This window comes from Salvelinus alpinus, chromosome 29 (genome assembly GCF_045679555.1).
Source record: "Salvelinus alpinus chromosome 29, SLU_Salpinus.1, whole genome shotgun sequence".
Taxonomy (NCBI): domain Eukaryota; kingdom Metazoa; phylum Chordata; class Actinopteri; order Salmoniformes; family Salmonidae; genus Salvelinus; species Salvelinus alpinus.
In genome coordinates, this window is record NC_092114.1 from 2,370,923 (window position 1) to 2,385,665 (window position 14,743).

The following is a 14,743-nucleotide window of genomic DNA, read 5'->3' on the forward strand; positions in this document are numbered from 1 at the left end:
CTCGTTCTGAGGCAGCATTTCACTGCACGTTCTGAGGCAACATCTTCATACTAGACATGTAAATGACATTACTGAAGGACGTGTCACTCTGATAATCCATTTGATGTGTTTTTAATATGATAAATTAATTACTGCACTAAATAGGGAATAGTGTGCCATAGGACCGTTGGCCAAAGTAGTGCACTAAATAGGGAATAGTGTGCCATAGAACCGTTGGCCAAAGTAGTGCACTAAATTGGGAATAGGGCCCTGGTCAAAAGTAGTGCACTACATAGGGAATAGGGTTCCATAGGGCCCTGGTCTAAAGTAGTGGACTACATAAGGAATAGGGTGCCATAGGACTCTGGTCTAAAGTAGTGCACTATATAGGGAATAGGGTTCCATACGGCTCTGGTCTAAAGTAGTGCACTATATAGGGAATAGTGTGCCATAGGACTCTGGTCTAAAGTAGTGCACTATATAGGGAATAGGGTTCCATAGGGCTCTGGTCTAAAGTAGTGCACTACATAGGGAATAGGGTGCCATTTGGGACACGTATTTAATAATGAAGGTTCAGGGAAGGAAGGAATGGTGTAGGAAGAGTAATTATTTTAATTTGCTGCTCCCTTTTTCCTGGTCTAATTTCTCCCTCTCTCTCTCCACCTCCAGGACATCATGAACGTAGAGAAGAGTTACGACTCGCTGCCCAACTTCACTGCTGCTGACTGTAAGTAGACTGTTGCTTCCTCTTAGAGCTGGGTGGTGTGTGGGTCAGTATTTCCGGTAGCCGGTAATAGCTGGCTTTTGGCCCAAAAAAGAATAATGAAAAAACGATAAATAAAATTCGCAGGAGAAAAAAAATTGTCCTGGAGAGAGAAAAAAAAATAATTACAAAATCATTATTTTTTTTGTCTATAAATTGATGGAAATACATTTGACCGGTCATGCTTATCGGTCTATAGGTTAATTTGCATAATTTTGTGGAATTAAATTGGAACGTGCATTTTCATTATTCATCTTATTTAGCACATGCACATAGCATTCAGATACAGAGCCTAATTTGAGCGGAAAATCAGTCAGACACTGTGAGAGCTGCTGCTACAGCTCTCAGACATGTCGCTTGTTAGTTGCTGCTGGAGTGAAATGTGCTTTTATAAACCCAATCATTGCGTAATAATTCTAAATGCAATCGAGTGTTAAAAACAGTTTTGATGGCCACGATTGAAAAGGGCTACTATTTTTATTTCTCAACTGGTAATTGAAGCGCGCTTCCCATTTGCATAGGCAGCGGTAGGCAGGCTTCAGCGCGTCACACTCCACTTTTCAATGGAGGCAGTATGCATTTTGAAAACATTTACTTTAATTGTTGTAAACCTGAACGTTTTACTACATATTATGAGGCATGTCTTTCCTTGCTTCAAAGTAGCCAAAATCAGACCATAGAAACGTGGAGGAAATTATTTTGACTTCCGTTATGCCATTGAAACCAGGAGCATATTTCTCTCACCTTCTAATGGTTTTCAAATCAACTTTCTTTCATTGTCTAGTAGCCAAAGGCACAATCCTAGTCATATTAACAACCCATGATAATCCTAGTCATATTAACAACCCATGATAATCCTAGTCATATTAACATCCCATGATAATCCTAGTCATATTAACAACCCATGATAATCCTAGTCATATTAACAACCCGTGCTAGCTGATGATAATCCTAGTCATATTAGCATCCCATGCTAGTTGATGATAATCCTAGTCATATTAACAACCCATGCTAGCTGATGATAATCCTAGTCATATTAGCATCCCATGCTAGTTGATGATAATCCCAGTCATACTAGCAACCCATGCTAGTTGATGATAATCCTAGTCATATTAGCATCCCATGCTAGCTGATGATAATCCTAGTCATATCAACAACCCATGATAATCCTAGTCATATTAACAACCCATGATAATCCTAGTCATATTAGCAACCCATGCTAGTTGATGATAATCCTAGTCATATTAGCATTCCGTGCTAGTTGATGATAATCCTAGTCATATTAGCATCCCATGCTAGCTGATGATAATCCTAGTCATATTAACAACCCATGATAATCCTAGTCATATTAACAACCCATGATAATCCTAGTCATATTTACAACCCATGCTAGTTGATGATAATCCTAGTCATAATAGCATCCCATGCTAGTTGATGATAATCCTAGTCATATTAACAACCCATGCTAGCTGATGATAATCCTAGTCATATTAGCATCCCATGCTAGTTGATGATAATCCCAGTCATACTAGCAACCCATGCTAGTTGATGATAATCCTAGTCATATTAGCATCCCATGCTAGCTGATGATAATCCTAGTCATATCAACAACCCATGATAATCCTAGTCATATTAACAACCATGATAATCCTAGTCATATTAGCAACCCATGCTAGTTGATGATAATCCTAGTCATATTAGCATTCCGTGCTAGTTGATGATAATCCTAGTCATATTAGCATCCCATGCTAGCTGATGATAATCCTAGTCATATTAACAACCCATGATAATCCTAGTCATATTAACAACCCATGATAATCCTAGTCATATTTACAACCCATGCTAGTTGATGATAATCCTAGTCATATTAGCATCCCATGCTAGTTGATGATAATCCTAGTCATATTAGCATCCCATGCTAGTTGATGATAATCCTAGTCATATTAGCAACCCATGCTAGTTGATGATAATCCTAGTCATATTAACAACCCATGCTAGTTGATGATAATCCTAGTCATATTAGCATCCCATGCTAGTTGATGATAATCCTAGTCATATTAGCATCCCATGCTAGTTGATGATAATCCTAGTCATATTAGCATCCCATGCTAGTTGATGATAATCCTAGTCATATTAGCAACCCATGCTAGTTGATAATAATCCTAGTCATATTAGCAACCCATGCTAGTTGATCATCCTAGTCATATTAGCAACCCATGCTAGTTGATGATAATCCTAGTCATATTAGCATCCCATGCTAGTTGATGATAATCCTAGTCATATTAGCATCCCATGCTAGTTGATGATAATCCTAGTCATATTAGCATCCCATGCTACTACATGATACTCTACTGTACTGTAGTACTCCCTCTCTCAGGGATAAACTGCTGACTGTTAGTAGTACTGTAGTACTCCCTCTCTCAGGGATAAACTGCTGACTGTTAGTAGTACTGTAGTACTCCCTCTCTCAGGGATAAGCTGCTGACTGTTAGTAGTAGTACTGTAGTACTCCCTCTCTCAGGGATAAACTGCTGACTGTTAGTAGTAGTATTGTAGTACTCCCTCTCTCAGGGATAAACTGCTGACTGTTAGTAGTAGTACTGTAGTACTCCCTCTCTCAGGGATAAACTGCTGACTGTTAGTAGTAGTACTGTAGTACTCCCTCTCTCAGGGATAAACTGCTGACTGTTAGTAGTAGTACTGTAGTACTCCCTCTCTCAGGGATAAACTGCTGACTGTTAGTAGTAGTACTGTAGTACTCCCTCTCTCAGGGATAAACTGCTGACTGTTAGTAGTAGTATTGTAGTACTCCCTCTCTCAGGGATAAACTGCTGACTGTTAGTAGTAGTATTGTAGTACTCCCTCTCTCAGGGATAAACTGCTGACTGTTAGTAGTACTGTAGTACTCCCTCTCTCAGGGATAAACTGCTGACTGTTAGTAGTACTGTAGTACTCCCTCTCTCAGGGATAAACTGCTGACTGTTAGTAGTAGTACTGTAGTACTCCCTCTCTCAGGGATAAACTGCTGACTGTTAGTAGTAGTACTGTAGTACTCCCTCTCTCAGGGATAAACTGCTGACTGTTAGTAGTAGTACTGTAGTACTCCCTCTCTCAGGGATAAACTGCTGACTGTTAGTAGTAGTACTGTAGTACTCCCTCTCTCAGGGATAAACTGCTGACTGTTAGTAGTAGTACTGTAGTACTCCCTCTCTCAGGGATAAACTGCTGACTGTTAGTAGTAGTACTGTAGTACTCCCTCTCTCAGGGATAAACTGCTGACTGTTAGTAGTAGTATTGTAGTACTCCCTCTCTCAGGGATAAACTGCTGACTGTTAGTAGTAGTATTGTAGTACTCCCTCTCTCAGGGATAAACTGCTGACTGTTAGTAGTACTGTAGTACTCCCTCTCTCAGGGATAAACTGCTGACTGTTAGTAGTACTGTAGTACTCCCTCTCTCAGGGATAAACTGCTGACTGTTAGTAGTAGTACTGTAGTACTCCCTCTCTCAGGGATAAACTGCTGACTGTTAGTAGTAGTACTGTAGTACTCCCTCTCTCAGGGATAAACTGCTGACTGTTAGTAGTAGTACTGTAGTACTCCCTCTCTCAGGGATAAACTGCTGACTGTTAGTAGTAGTACTGTAGTACTCCGTCTCTCAGGGATAAACTGCTGACTGTTAGTAGTAGTACTGTAGTACTCCCTCTCTCAGGGATACACTGCTGACTGTTAGTAGTAGTACTGTAGTACTCCCTCTCTCAGGGATAAACTGCTGACTGTTAGTAGTAGTACTGTAGTACTCCCTCTCTCAGGGATAAACTGCTGACTGTTAGTAGTATTGTAGTACTCCCTCTCTCAGGGATAAACTGCTGACTGTTAGTAGTAGTATTGTAGTACTCCCTCTCTCAGGGATACACTGCTGACTGTTAGTAGTAGTACTGTAGTACTCCCTCTCTCAGGGATACACTGCTGACTGTTAGTAGTACTGTAGTACTCCCTCTCTCAGGGATAAACTGCTGACTGTTAGTAGTAGTATTGTAGTACTCCCTCTCTCAGGGATAAACTGCTGACTGTTAGTAGTAGTACTGTAGTACTCCCTCTCTCAGGGATACACTGCTGACTGTTAGTAGTAGTACTGTAGTACTCCCTCTCTCAGGGATAAACTGCTGACTGTTAGTAGTAGTATTGTAGTACTCCCTCTCTCAGGGATAAACTGCTGACTGTTAGTAGTAGTATTGTAGTACTCCCTCTCTCAGGGATACACTGCTGACTGTTAGTAGTAGTACTGTAGTACTCCCTCTCTCAGGGATACACTGCTGACTGTTAGTAGTAGTATTGTAGTACTCCTTCTCTCAGGGATAAACTGCTGACTGTTAGTAGTATTGTAGTACTCCCTCTCTCAGGGATACACTGCTGACTGTTAGTAGTACTGTAGTACTCCCTCTCTCAGGGATACACTGCTGACTGTTAGTAGTACTGTAGTACTCCCTCTCTCAGGGATAAACTGCTGACTGTTAGTAGTACTGTAGTACTCCCTCTCTCAGGGATAAACTGCTGACTGTTAGTAGTAGTACTGTAGTACTCCCTCTCTCAGGGATAAACTGCTGACTGTTAGTAGTAGTACTGTAGTACTCCCTCTCTCAGGGATAAACTGCTGACTGTTAGTAGTAGTACTGTAGTACTCCCTCACTCAGGGATAAACTGCTGACTGTTAATAGTAGTACTGTAGTACTCCCTCTCTCAGGGATACACTGCTGACTGTTAGTAGTAGTACTGTAGTACTCCCTCTCTCAGGGATAAACTGCTGACTGTTAGTAGTAGTATTGTAGTACTCCCTCTCTCAGGGATAAACTGCTGACTGTTAGTAGTAGTATTGTAGTACTCCCTCTCTCAGGGATAAACTGCTGACTGTTAGTAGTATACTTTAGTACTCCCTCTCTCAGGGATAAACTGCTGACTGTTAGTAGTACTGTAGTACTCCCTCTCTCAGGGATAAACTGCTGACTGTTAGTAGTACTGTAGTACTCCCTCTCTCAGGGATAAACTGCTGACTGTTAGTAGTAGTACTGTAGTACTCCCTCTCTCAGGGATAAACTGCTGACTGTTAGTAGTAGTACTGTAGTACTCCCTCTCTCAGGGATAAACTGCTGACTGTTAGTAGTAGTACTGTAGTACTCCCTCTCTCAGGGATAAGAGAGTTAGAACACAACACCAGCGTTGTGGCATAAGAACATCAGTGAGTTAGAACATTGTTCTAGCAACACCAGCGTTGTGGCATTGGGCCGCTGCTGACAAATGCATATATGGGAAACACTGTCTTTGACTTCATTTTGAATTGAACTGTTCTGACTGTTATTCCTCTTCTAATGAATTAACAAATACATTTTGAGGAACTCAGTAACTGAAAAAAAAAATCTTGCTAAACCCCATTGTATTACAAACGACAAATTAAATGAATGAAGCGGCATTGGTCGATGACTTTCTGCTGTCAGACTGGCCAGAAGCAGGATGGCTCCCTGACTTTCTGCTGTCAGACTGGCCAGAAGCAGGATGGCTCCATGTCTTTCTGCTGTCAGACTGGCCAGAAGCAGGATGGCTCCCTGACTTTCTCCTGTCAGACTGGCCAGAAGCAGGATGGCTCCATGTCTTTCTGCTGTCAGACTGGTCAGAAGCAGGATGGCTCCATTACTTTCTGCTGAGAGACTGGCCAGAAGCAGGATGGCTCCATGTCTTTCTGCTATCAGACTGGCCAGAAGCAGGATGGCTACATGACTTTCTGCTGTCAGACTGGCCAGAAGCAGGATGGCTACATGACTTTCTGCTGTCAGACTGGCCAGAAGCAGGATGGCTCCATGACTTTCTGCTGTCAGACTGGCCAGAAGCAGGATGGCTCCATGTCTTTCTGCTGTCAGACTGGCCAGAAGCAGGATGGCTACATGACACTCTGCTGAGAGACTGGCCAGAAGCAGGATGGCTCCATTACTTTCTGCTGTCAGACTGGCCAGAAGCAGGCTGGCTCCATGACGTCAGAGGATAAGTTCATTACAGTTACCAGCCTCAGAAATTACAGCCCAAATAAATGTTCCACAGAGTTCAAGTAACAGACACATCTCAAAATCAACTGTTCAGAGGAGACTGCAGGAATCAGGCCTTCATGGCCACATTACTGTTAAGAAACCACTACTAAAGGACACCAATAATATGAAGAGACTTGCTTGGGCCAAGAAAGACGAGCAATGGACATTAGGCCGTTGGAAATGTGTCCTTTTTGTTATGATGAGTCGACATTTTAGATTTTTGGTTCCAACCGCCGTGTCTTTGTGAGATGCAGAGTAAGTGAACAGATGATGTCCACATGTGTGGTTCCCACCGTGAAGCATGGAGGAGGTGGTGTGATGGTGCTTTGTTGGTGACACTGTCAGTGATTTATTTACAATTCAAGGCACACGTAACCAGCATTCTGCAGTGATACGCCAGCCCATCAGGTTTGCGCTTAGTGGGACTATCATTTGTTTTTCAACAGGACAATGACCAAACACACCTCCAGGCTGTGTAAGGGCTATTTGACCAAGATGGAGTGTGATCGAGTGCTGCATCAGATGACCTGGCCTCCACAATCACCCGACCTCAACCCAATTGAGATGGTTTGGGATGAGTTGGACCGCAGAGTGAAGGAAAAGCAGCCAACAAGTGCTCAGCATATGTGGGAACTCCTTCAAAACTGTTGGAAAAGCATTCCAGGTGAAGCTGGTTGAGAGAATGCCAAGAGTGTGCAAAGCTGTCATCAACGCAAAGGGTGGCTACTTTGGAGAATCTCAAGTATATAAAATATGTTTTCATAAAACATTTTTTGTTACTACATGATTCAATATGTTTTATTTCATAGTTGTGATGTCTTCACTATTATTCTATAATGTAAAAATTAAGGAAAACACTTGAATGAGCAGGTGTCCAAACTTTTGATTTGGCAGCATTTTTAAAACTAACTAGCAAAGGATATGAACAAAATGTGCACACGTGGCTATATGCAGCTCTCGCTTTGATCTCAAAACAAGCGCATCTACTCACGACCGCTCATGCTGTAAACACAGTCCAGTTCAAAGTCAATGGCACAGATCCATATATGGCAATGGTCTATTTGCATATAGGCCTACTGCAGCTCTGATTGGTTATGCCGCACAGGTCTGTGTAAAGTATGGGCAAAGTCTGCAATAGAATCCTACTCCGAAGCGTTCTGCCTACAGCAAAAACTAATTTTTCGTTTTGTTTCAGTATGTTGGATTGAAAATGGCTAATATTGCGTTGATTCGATCGCAATTGCCACAGTAAAGGGACACGTTGATAGTGTTACCAGGAAAAACTCTAGAATGTTGAGTGAAGTTCAATCTGGTGCTTCTCTCCGTGGGCTGATATTTCTTCTGTGATCTGAGCTCAGCTTCGAGGGAACATTGGTCTGGAGGGCTTGGAAGGGCACACACACTGACTCACTCAGAGCTCAAATCAGTCATGATGGTGACATTTCAGGAAATCAATTTGAACACTTTAAATGTAAGATGTTACTGATCTAGGAGGGGCGTTATGGAAAGGGCTCTGGTCAAACGGAGTGCACCAAATAGGGAGTAGGGCTCTGGTCTAAGGTAGTGTACTATCCAGAGAATAGGGCTCTGGTCTAAGGTAGTGTAATATACAGAGAATAGGGCTCTGGTCTAAGGTAGTGTACTATACAGAGAATAGGGCTCTGGTCTAAGGTAGTGTACTATACAGAGAATAGGGCTCTGGTCTAAAGTAGTGTACTATATAGGGAATAGGGCTCTGGTCTAATGTAGTGTACTATAATAGGGAATAGGGCATTGGGACTCAGCCTTGGTATAGGAGGAACCAGTATATAGACTGATGAACCAGTGATTACTGTCTATCTTCTAGGTCTAAGACTGCTGGGCATCGGGAGGAACCAGTATATAGACTTGATGAACCAGTGCAGGTCCTCCAAGGTAAGAGAGTCTTCAACTTCATTAAGCATGTCGTTATTACCTTGGTCATAATTTTTTATTAATTACTCACTAAGGAATAGTAACAGTGATTTAACATGTATGGACTTGTCTCCTATCAGAAATTCTTCCGTAGGAAAACAGCGCGGGACCTGCTGCCCTCCAAGCCAGTAGAGATCTCTGTAGAGCCGTGGTGGGTGGCTCAGACCGGATACATCACAGAGGATGACATCAGGGTGAGTCTCTGTAGAGCTTCCTGATGGTGGTAGAGGATGACGTCAGGGTGAGTCTCTGTAGAGCTTCCTGATGGTGGTAGAGGATGACGTCAGGGTGAGTCTCTGTAGAGCTTCCTGATGGTGGTAGAGGATGACGTCAGGGTGAGTCTCTGTAGAGCTTCCTGATGGTGGTAGAGGATGACGTCAGGGTGAGTCTCTGTAGAGCTTCCTGATGGTGGTAGAGGATGACGTCAGGGTGAGTCTCTGTAGAGCTTCCTGATGGTGGTAGAGGATGACGTCAGGGTGAGTCTCTGTAGAGCTTCCTGATGGTGGTAGAGGATGACGTCAGGGTGAGTCTCTGTAGAGCTTCCTGATGGTGGTAGAGGATGACGTCAGGGTGAGTCTCTGTAGAGCTTCCTGATGGTGGTAGAGGATGACGTCAGGGTGAGTCTCTGTAGAGCTTCCTGATGGTGGTAGAGGATGACGTCAGGGTGAGTCTCTGTAGAGCTTCCTGATGGTGGTAGAGGATGACGTCAGGGTGAGTCTCTGTAGAGCTTCCTGATGGTGGTAGAGGATGACGTCAGGGTGAGTCTCTGTAGAGCTTCCTGATGGTGGTAGAGGATGACGTCAGGGTGAGTCTCTGTAGAGCTTCCTGATGGTGGTAGAGGATGACGTCAGGGTGAGTCTCTGTAGAGCTTCCTGATGGTGGTAGAGGATGACGTCAGGGTGAGTCTCTGTAGAGCTTCCTGATGGTGGTAGAGGATGACGTCAGGGTGAGTCTCTGTAGAGCTTCCTGATGGTGGTAGAGGATGACGTCAGGGTGAGTCTCTGTAGAGCTTCCTGATGGTGGTAGAGGATGACGTCAGGGTGAGTCTCTGTAGAGCTTCCTGATGGTGGTAGAGGATGACGTCAGGGTGAGTCTCTGTAGAGCTTCCTGATGGTGGTAGAGGATGACGTCAGGGTGAGTCTCTGTAGAGCTTCCTGATGGTGGTAGAGGATGACGTCAGGGTGAGTCTCTGTAGAGCTTCCTGATGGTGGTAGAGGATGACGTCAGGGTGAGTCTCTGTAGAGCTTCCTGATGGTGGTAGAGGATGACGTCAGGGTGAGTCTCTGTAGAGCTTCCTGATGGTGGTAGAGGATGACGTCAGGGTGAGTCTCTGTAGAGCTTCCTGATGGTGGTAGAGGATGACGTCAGGGTGAGTCTCTGTAGAGCTTCCTGATGGTGGTAGAGGATGACGTCAGGGTGAGTCTCTGTAGAGCTTCCTGATGGTGGTAGAGGATGACGTCAGGGTGAGTCTCTGTAGAGCTTCCTGATGGTGGTAGAGGATGACGTCAGGGTGAGTCTCTGTAGAGCTTCCTGATGGTGGTAGAGGATGACGTCAGGGTGAGTCTCTGTAGAGCTTCCTGATGGTGGTAGAGGATGACGTCAGGGTGAGTCTCTGTAGAGCTTCCTGATGGTGGTAGAGGATGACGTCAGGGTGAGTCTCTGTAGAGCTTCCTGATGGTGGTAGAGGATGACGTCAGGGTGAGTCTCTGTAGAGCTTCCTGATGGTGGTAGAGGATGACGTCAGGGTGAGTCTCTGTAGAGCTTCCTGATGGTGGTAGAGGATGACGTCAGGGTGAGTCTCTGTAGAGCTTCCTGATGGTGGTAGAGGATGACGTCAGGGTGAGTCTCTGTAGAGCTTCCTGATGGTGGTAGAGGATGACGTCAGGGTGAGTCTCTGTAGAGCTTCCTGATGGTGGTAGAGGATGACGTCAGGGTGAGTCTCTGTAGAGCTTCCTGATGGTGGTAGAGGATGACGTCAGGGTGAGTCTCTGTAGAGCTTCCTGATGGTGGTAGAGGATGACGTCAGGGTGAGTCTCTGTAGAGCTTCCTGATGGTGGTAGAGGATGACGTCAGGGTGAGTCTCTGTAGAGCTTCCTGATGGTGGTAGAGGATGACGTCAGGGTGAGTCTCTGTAGAGCTTCCTGATGGTGGTAGAGGATGACGTCAGGGTGAGTCTCTGTAGAGCTTCCTGATGGTGGTAGAGGATGACGTCAGGGTGAGTCTCTGTAGAGCTTCCTGATGGTGGTAGAGGATGACGTCAGGGTGAGTCTCTGTAGAGCTTCCTGATGGTGGTAGAGGATGACGTCAGGGTGAGTCTCTGTAGAGCTTCCTGATGGTGGTAGAGGATGACGTCAGGGTGAGTCTCTGTAGAGCTTCCTGATGGTGGTAGAGGATGACGTCAGGGTGAGTCTCTGTAGAGCTTCCTGATGGTGGTAGAGGATGACGTCAGGGTGAGTCTCTGTAGAGCTTCCTGATGGTGGTAGAGGATGACGTCAGGGTGAGTCTCTGTAGAGCTTCCTGATGGTGGTAGAGGATGACGTCAGGGTGAGTCTCTGTAGAGCTTCCTGATGGTGGTAGAGGATGACGTCAGGGTGAGTCTCTGTAGAGCTTCCTGATGGTGGTAGAGGATGACGTCAGGGTGAGTCTCTGTAGAGCTTCCTGATGGTGGTAGAGGATGACGTCAGGGTGAGTCTCTGTAGAGCTTCCTGATGGTGGTAGAGGATGACGTCAGGGTGAGTCTCTGTAGAGCTTCCTGATGGTGGTAGAGGATGACGTCAGGGTGAGTCTCTGTAGAGCTTCCTGATGGTGGTAGAGGATGACGTCAGGGTGAGTCTCTGTAGAGCTTCCTGATGGTGGTAGAGGATGACGTCAGGGTGAGTCTCTGTAGAGCTTCCTGATGGTGGTAGAGGATGACACCATGATCATCTATTCACTTGTCAGTTTAAACAATATATAATCTAGCCATGATGGCGAGCGGGGATGCAGCCTGATGAGTCTTCTGTTAGATTTGTACATTTGTTACACTGGAGAAGCCTGCAAAGTGAGCAATGTTGATACATTGTATCATTTCATTTCCTGTTATTACCAAGAGCACAGACCGGTCTGAGTAGACTTTACAAGGTCACTGTCATGCAGCCTCTTGATTGTCAGAGAGGGACAATGGAGCACCGCTTTACATCAGGCATGCCTGCAGCTTTGCAGCAAAGAAAACGTCTTGTCTCTAGCCTAAACGGTTTAAAACAATATATATTACCAGAGGTCTCTAACCTAAATGGTTTAAAACAATATATATTACCAGAGGTCTCTAGCCTAAACGGTTTAAAACAATATATATTACCAGAGGTCGCTAACCTAAATGGTTTAAAACAATATATATTACCAGAGGTCTCTAGCCTAAATGGTTTAAAACAATATATATTACCAGAGGTCTCTAGCCTAAATGGTTTAAAACAATATATATTACCAGAGGTCTCTAACCTAAATGGTTTAAAACAATATATATTACCAGAGGTCGCTAACCTGAATGGTTTAAAACAATATATATTACCAGAGGTCTCTAGCCTAAATGGTTTAAAACAATATATATTACCAGAGGTCTCTAGCCTAAATGGTTTAAAACAATATATATTACCAGAGGTCTCTAGCCTAAACGGTTTAAAACAATATATATTACCAGAGGTTTCTAAGCTAAATGGTTTAAAACAATATATATTACCAGAGGTCTCTAACCTAAATGGTTTAAAACAATATATATTACCAGAGGTCTCTAACCTAAACGGTTTAAAACAATATATATTACCAGAGGTCTCTATTCCTAAATGGTTTAAAACAATATATATTACCAGAGGTCTCTAGCCTAAATGGTTTAAAACAATATATATTACCAGAGGTCTCTAACCTAAATGGTTTAAAACAATATATATTACCAGAGGTCTCTAACCTAAATGGTTTAAAACAATATATATTACCAGAGGTCGCTAACCTAAATGGTTTAAAACAATATATATTACCAGAGGTCTTGTCTCTAACCTAAATGGTTTAAAACAATATATATTACCAGAGGTCTCTAACCTAAATGGTTTAAAACAATATATATTACCAGAGGTCTCTAACCTAAATGGTTTAAAACAATATATATTACCAGAGGTCTTGTCTTTAACCTAAATGGTTTAAAACAATATATATTACCAGAGGTCGCTAACATAAATGGTTTAACACAATATATATTACCAGAGGTCTCTAGCCTAAATGGTTTAAAAAAGATATATTACCAGAGGTCTCTAGCCTAAATGGTTTAAAACAATATATATTACCAGAGGTCTCTAGCCTAAATGGTTTAAAACAATATATATTACCAGAGGTCTCTAACCTAAACGGTTTAAAACAATATATATTACCAGAGGTCTTGTCTCTAACCTAAATGGTTTAAAACAATATATATTACCAGAGGTCTCTAACCTAAATGGTTTAAAACAATATATATTACCAGAGGTCTCTAACCTAAATTTTTTAAAACAATATATATTACAAGAGGTCGCTAACCTAAACGGTTTAAAACAATATATATTACCAGAGGTCTCTAACCTAAATGGTTTAAAACAATATATATTACCAGAGGTCTCTAGCCTAAATGGTTTAAAACAATATATATTACCAGAGGTCTATAACCTAAACGGTTTAAAACAATATATATTACCAGTGGTCTCTAACCTAAATGGTTTAAAACAATATATATTACCAGAGGTCTCTAGCCTAAATGGTTTAAAACAATATATATTACCAGAGGTCTCTAACCTAAACGGTTTAAAACAATATATATTACCATAGGTCTCTAGCCTAAATGGTTTAAAACAATATATATTACCAGAGGTCTCTAACCTAAACGGTTTAAAACAATATATATTACCAGAGGTCTCTAGCCTAAATGGTTTAAAACAATATATATTACCAGAGGTCTCTAGCCTAAACGGTTTAAAACAATATATATTACCAGAGGTCTCTAGCCTAAATGGTTTAAAACAATATATATTACCAGAGGTCTCTAACCTAAACGGTTTAAAACAATATATATTACCAGAGGTCTCTAGCCTAAACGGTTTAAAACAATATATATTACCAGAGGTCTCTAGCCTAAATGGTTTAAAACAATATATATTACCAGAGGTCTCTAACCTAAACGGTTTAAAACAATATATATTACCAGAGGTCTCTAACCTAAATGGTTTAAAACAATATATATTACCAGAGGTCTTGTCTCTAACCTAAATGGTTTAAAACAATATATATTACCAGAGGTCTCTAACCTAAACGGTTTAAAACAATATATATTACCAGAGGTCTCTAGCCTAAATGGTTTAAAACAATATATATTACCAGAGGTCTCTAACCTAAATGGTTTAAAACAATATATATTACCAGAGGTCTCTAACATAAACGGTTTAAAACAATATATATTACCAGAGGTCGCTAGCCTAAATGGTTTAAAACAATATATATTACCAGAGGTCTCAAACCTAAATGGTTTAAAACAATATATATTACCAGAGGTCGCTAACCTAAATGGTTTAAAACAATATATATTACCAGAGGTCGCTAACCTAAATGGTTTAAAACAATATATATTACCAGAGGTCGCTAACCTAAATGGTTTAAAACAATATATATTACCAGAGGTATCTAACCTAAATGGTTTAAAACAATATATATTACCAGAGGTCGCTAACCTAAATGGTTTTAAACAATATATATTACCAGAGGTCTCTAGCCTAAATGGTTTAAAACAATATATATTACCAGAGGTCGCTAACCTAAATGGTTTTAAACAATATATATTACCAGAGGTCTCTAGCCTAAATGGTTTAAAACAATATATATTACCAGAGGTCTCTAACCTAAACGGTTTAAAACAATATATATTACCAGAGGTCTTGTCTCTAACCTAAATGGTTTAAAACAATATATATTACCAGAGGTC

General features: G+C 42.0%; 1 protein-coding gene across 2 annotated transcripts in view; it reads left to right on the top strand.

Annotated features, from left to right (window-relative positions):
• fam91a1 (family with sequence similarity 91 member A1) overlaps window positions 1-14,743 on the top strand; it is a 144,878-nt gene that overhangs the window by 39,732 nt on the left and 90,403 nt on the right. For both annotated transcript variants that reach the window (XM_071375273.1, XM_071375274.1), the window contains 3 exons: window positions 649-706; window positions 8,663-8,730; window positions 8,850-8,963. In XM_071375273.1, coding sequence (XP_071231374.1) covers window positions 649-706; window positions 8,663-8,730; window positions 8,850-8,963 — 240 coding nt within the window. The remainder of the gene's footprint in view (window positions 1-648; window positions 707-8,662; window positions 8,731-8,849; window positions 8,964-14,743) is intronic.